We start from the raw sequence: 5,158 nt of genomic DNA, 5'->3' as shown, positions 1-5,158 counted from the left end.
CATGGCTGCCCCAGCATGCCCCCCCCCCAATAAAATTATGGACCCTTGGGGATCCCTTTTCCTCACATATAATGCACATTTTTCCACAGCTGGTTTTGGAGGGGAAGGTGTAGATTACATGTAAAAAGACAGTTTTTTAATTTTGATTATTTATGAAAACATAGGGAGAAGGTAGATATTAGAAAACACCTGTCTACACTCCTGCTTACGTCCCTAGCAAGCTGAAACAAAATCCTGCAAGTTCAGATAAATGTTGGTTTATCTTAAGTTACTGGTATGTGTATGGTTCCATATAAAGCAGGAGTTCCTAAACTCTGGCAGCTTGTGCACCACCAATTTAAAATGATACAACCTTAAGTACCACCTGCAAATTTTTGTCATATAAAGTAATTATAATAAATCTGTTAACCCATACTACTGACAGGTTATCTGCGTACCACTGGTGGTACCTGTACCACAGATTGGGAACCGCTGATATAAAGTATGTGAACATCTAACCCAATCTCTTGCCAGTTCAAGTTCATGGATTGATGCCACATATTGTAAGATTTCAAAACTAGACTGGATAGAGCATTAAATACAAATCAGGAAAAGCTCTTTCTTGTTTTTCTTCAACTCGTTTCATTTAATCGTGCCTGTTAGTGCCCTCGTGAGCACTCATTTTGTTTCGTTGATGCTAGCCCACTTCTAAAGGCTGTAACAAGTTGCACCATTGTCACCTACAGGAAAAGAGGTCTTTTTGGTGGGACAGAGCTGTGTACAGTCCTCTGTTGGTGTTGGTTTAGATAGTGGGTTGAAATGCACTGTTTGGCAGTATTGAGTTGCAGTAAAAAGGAACTTAAGCTTAAGTATTTGATATTTTACTCTTTTTATGTGTTTCAGTGAGGGTCCCATATTTCATTGACTTGAAAAGACCACAGGATCAAGGTTTAAATCACACCTGTAATTATTATCTGCAGCCAGAGGAGGATGTAACTATTGGAGTCTGGTAAGTAAGCTTAAGCCATCTTTCCAGTGAATGGTAACCATTGCTTGTTCTCATCTGTGGATTTGTCTTTGCTGAAGGACAGTTTCATGCTGAAGGTATGCAGTTTGTGGATCTCTACTGAGCTAAATTCAGCAGTGTATGAAACACAGTCAGACAGATCATGACTGTGGAGAAGATTCACAATTTGGAACTGAAGTTACTGCTCTGGGTTGCTGGAAAGGTTGTGGCCCTCCAGTAAAGCAAACTTGGTGCATTGGAAGTTACTTGTTAATCAACTTCTGTTCATATTTTTTTTCACAGAATACAAATGGAGAAGATGGAAGCACGGGCACATCTACACGTATCCCTGACTGTGCATTTGGTACTGCGCAATACTCACCGATGCATCGCAGTCCCAGTGGTGCATGGTTATTTTTAGATGCTACGTCACTGTAGTGATGAGCTATAGTGACATAGCTTATTGCTACGGTGACATAGTGTCGTGTAGATGCACCCACTGACTCAGTGTTCAGAGTAGGAGGAGGAATATGCTCTAGAGCAGTGGTTCCAAAACTCTGACTTTCTCACACCACCAATTTAAAATGGTACAACCTTAAGTACTACCAGCAAATCTTTGTCATATAAAGTAATTATAATAAATCTGTTAACGTGTACCACTGATGGCACCTGTACCACAGATTGGGAACTGCTGTTTTAGAGGCATATGTAAAACTGGAGAGAGGCATGGAAACCCATTGTTTGTGCTCTCTAATGAAAACAAATGATGGTCATAGATACAGTTGCCAGTTCTGGCTCTTGGAGGAAAATGTGAGGTCCCAAGCATGGCAGCTTCTTGTATACTCATTGGGTTTTCTGAGATGTACAAGTGGGGTGACTGGTGGAGCAGGAAATTTTTGTTTTGGCAGATCCATGTTCAGTATTACCAGCCTAGTGAGCTTATTTTGAACCTCTGTCCAGTGACTGCTTTTTATTGTGTGTCAACACCACTGCTTCTTTCTAGTTTGTATAACTGTGAAAAAGTTCCTGTTATCTTGAAAATGATCATTTCAGGGTTATGATGTATATAATTGAAGCACCCAGTTAAAGTCTAGTATACTACTGGCTGATCAAGGAAAAGAAGCCAGTTCTAAACCCACCAGATGTAACTATATTTATGAGTCACCAGTCACAGTTTGCATTTGTGCTGCACTTGGGTATGTATTGTAACAATCTGGTGTGTTTTTTAGTCTTGAATTGACTGGATGGAATATCTTCTGTTGAATGGCACAATGAGGGAGTGGGGCTGGGGCAGGTGCTGCACAGCTGGGCTGGAGCAGGGGACAGTTCCAAGTGACTCATTCGGGGGGCAGCTCCTGCCACTGCGTGCACCCCGGGAGGGCATGGTAGGTGTGTGCCCCCAGATTAGTGTGCGGGGCATGGGTGGGCTGCAGCTGCAGGCTGGGGCCAAGATGATGCTCGGCTCTTCCTGGCACTGGGCTGGGCGGGCTGCGCTCAGGGCGGGTGGTGGCAGCACTGGGAGGGAGGCTATGGCGAATTTTGGGGTGGCTGCAGCTGCTGCCACTGCCACCCACCCTGAGCACTGCTCAGCCCATCCCCCCGCCAGAAAGAGCCCAGCACCGTTCCAGCCTCAGCCCACAGTGGCAGCCTGCCTTTGCCCCACACACATCTGGGGGCACCCCAGCCATGTCCTCCTAGGGTGCGTGCAGTGGTAGGACCTGCTCCACCCCCGCCCTCCCTAAATGAGCCTCTCATGGCTCTGTCCCCTGCTCCATCCCAGCTGTGCAGCATCTGCCCAAGCCCCACTCCCTCCCTCACTGTGGGGGCCTTGATCTGCCCTCCCCCTACTCCCCTTCCCCCACAACAGACTTACCAGCTGGATGCCACTCTCCATGCTGCCTGGCTGCATATCAGAATCAGATCAGTATCAGCTGATATGGCTCGTTAAAAACTGGCCATCACTATCGGCCCAGAAAATCTCTATTGGCGCACCCCTAATTTTTAACCATTGAGCTTTTAGAATACTTTAAAGCCATTATTTCAGGATGAGCCTTTTCTGTTTTCTTTCTTTGTACCTGTGTGCTGTCTTTTTGTGAGATTTTCCAGTCTGTGCTGTTAGCTTGTATTTATGCTTACATTTTGCTTTCACACATCCATAACCATTGTAAATTCTCATCGTACTAGTGTGTCTTTCTTGTCTTGGTACAGCTCTGGTACAGTGTGTTGGGCTGATTTGTTGGACCTAGGTTAGGCAGAAATATTACTGAATTTGTGGCTGCTAAAGCTGTTGTTTCCTGTCAAACGAATGGTGTCTAACTGAATGTCCCAAGTACTCTTAAGTAAATATTTTCTTGTGTCTTGCCCTCTGAGTTCCATACCTTGATAGTAATTCTGGGTTTTCTTCTTTTACACGGAACCGTTGTTTTTGTTCAGCTATCTTGGGTATGATCTAGTCCACATTCCAGCTGGCCTTGCTTCTGGGCTTGTCTCTAGCATGTGCACAAATGGAGATACTCCCTTAAAGGCTGTCCTCCATAGATAATTGCTTATCTGACTCTTTCTCTTGTTACTGACCTGGTGTTTCTCTCAGCTTTTGTGAATTTTGTTAAAAATAATTTGATGACTTTTCAGCAATATCTTCTATGCTATGGGATACCAGCTGTAGACTGAAAGGTTTATAGACCTTTCTTCCTCTGCGTTGGCTTCTTCCTATCTTAAATGTTAATTGTTCTGTATCCATGCACTGCATCACAAGCATATCATAGCTTGCTCTGTGTTTTTGTGGAAATCATACAGTATGATCTTTCCTCCTTGAAAAGCACACTTAAATTCTCAACCTTTTTCTAATTACAAGACGTCGATGTCCGAAAACATAAAACACACTGTGTTCTTCCATCACGTATCTCTTCCCCCCCAAATTCTCATGAACTTAGTCATGCCATTTGCTCATGGAGCTTTCTTTCCACTACTTTGAAATTATAGTTGACCAGGCATTTGCTTTAAGCACTAGTGAACTTTGCGGTGAGCCACATCAGTGGTTTGTAAGCTTCTCCTTTGACAGTAATTAAATTGTATGTAGAATGCTCACGATAATCTTGAAGATGAAAGTAGGGTTAGTAAACTGGTCAATTGACTGGTTAAATATTGTCAATTGACTAGTCAATTGGCTGCATATTTTTTGACTGGTCAAAGATTATAGTAATTTTATTTTTAAAAACTACATTATTTTATAGTTTTCTTGACAGTAATATGTTTTTTAAAATTTTTTGACAGTTTTCTTAATGGAAAATGAGTGCCTTTTCTGTGTATTATTTGGACCTGTTGGCAATTTTTTATGATTTTTAACCAATATTTAACCAGTCAATTGACCCAACTTTATTTGATTGGTCAAATACCCAACCTTAGATGAAAGTGAACAATGTACATGCCTTGCACATAGCAGAACAATGTACAGCAGGGGTGGGCAAAATACAGGCTGGGGGCTGGATCCGGCCTGCCAGGCCATTCTATCCAGCCTGTGGGGCGCCTAAAAATTAAAAAATTTATCTGCCCCTGGCTGCTTGTCAAAGATGACAGGAGCCAGCAGCAACAGGATCCAAGAGAAGGCAGCAGCAGGACCCAGCAGCAGCAAGGCCTGCCAGCCCCACCCCCCACCCCCAATGCCAGACGGAAGCTTCCCTCCTAGTGGAGGGTCCTGTCCCCGCCTACCCCACCCAACCTGAGAAGGGAACTTGGGTAAGAACAGGCGGGGAGGAGGATTGCCAGTGCAGCAGGAGCCATCCTGGGCCAGCTGCCAACCATGCGGTCCCGGCCCTGCAGCTAAAGTAGTGGTTGGTGGTGGTGGGCAGGGAAGGAGGGGAAGGGCAGCGGGGGCAGCCTCAGGCTCTGGGGTGGGGAGAAGTGGCAGCAGGTGGGAGTGGGGCCCTGAAGGTCAGGGCCAGTGGCAGCAGCCGCCGGATGGGAACTGTGGGGCTCGGCCAGCTCATGCTGCATTCTGTGTCCCGGTGTTGCAGCCGGGAACCACATGCTGCTGGGAGGTGCCTGGCCAGGCCAGCTCCATACCATGCCACGCCATGCAGTTCCCAACTGCAACACCAGGATGCAGAACATGGCAGGAGCCAAGCCAGTCCGGCCCTGCAGTTCCGAGCAGGCTCCTGCTGCTGCCTCTGTTGA

At 45.5% G+C, this 5,158-nt stretch overlaps 1 protein-coding gene across 1 annotated transcript in view; it reads left to right on the top strand.

Annotated features, from left to right (window-relative positions):
* The window catches only part of ABHD12 (abhydrolase domain containing 12), a 111,031-nt gene that overhangs the window by 56,058 nt on the left and 49,815 nt on the right, over nt 1-5,158 (top strand). The window contains exon 3 of the mRNA XM_019516165.1: nt 883-988. Within this exon, the coding sequence (XP_019371710.1) occupies nt 883-988 (106 nt within the window). The remainder of the gene's footprint in view (nt 1-882; nt 989-5,158) is intronic.

The sequence above is a fragment of the Gavialis gangeticus genome, unplaced genomic scaffold, assembly GCF_001723915.1.
Source record: "Gavialis gangeticus isolate Ggan-Ray unplaced genomic scaffold, GavGan_comp1, whole genome shotgun sequence".
Lineage (NCBI taxonomy): Eukaryota > Metazoa > Chordata > Crocodylia > Gavialidae > Gavialis > Gavialis gangeticus.
The sequence above is the reverse complement of the archived record's forward strand: the minus strand, read 5'-3'. Positions and strand labels throughout refer to the sequence as shown.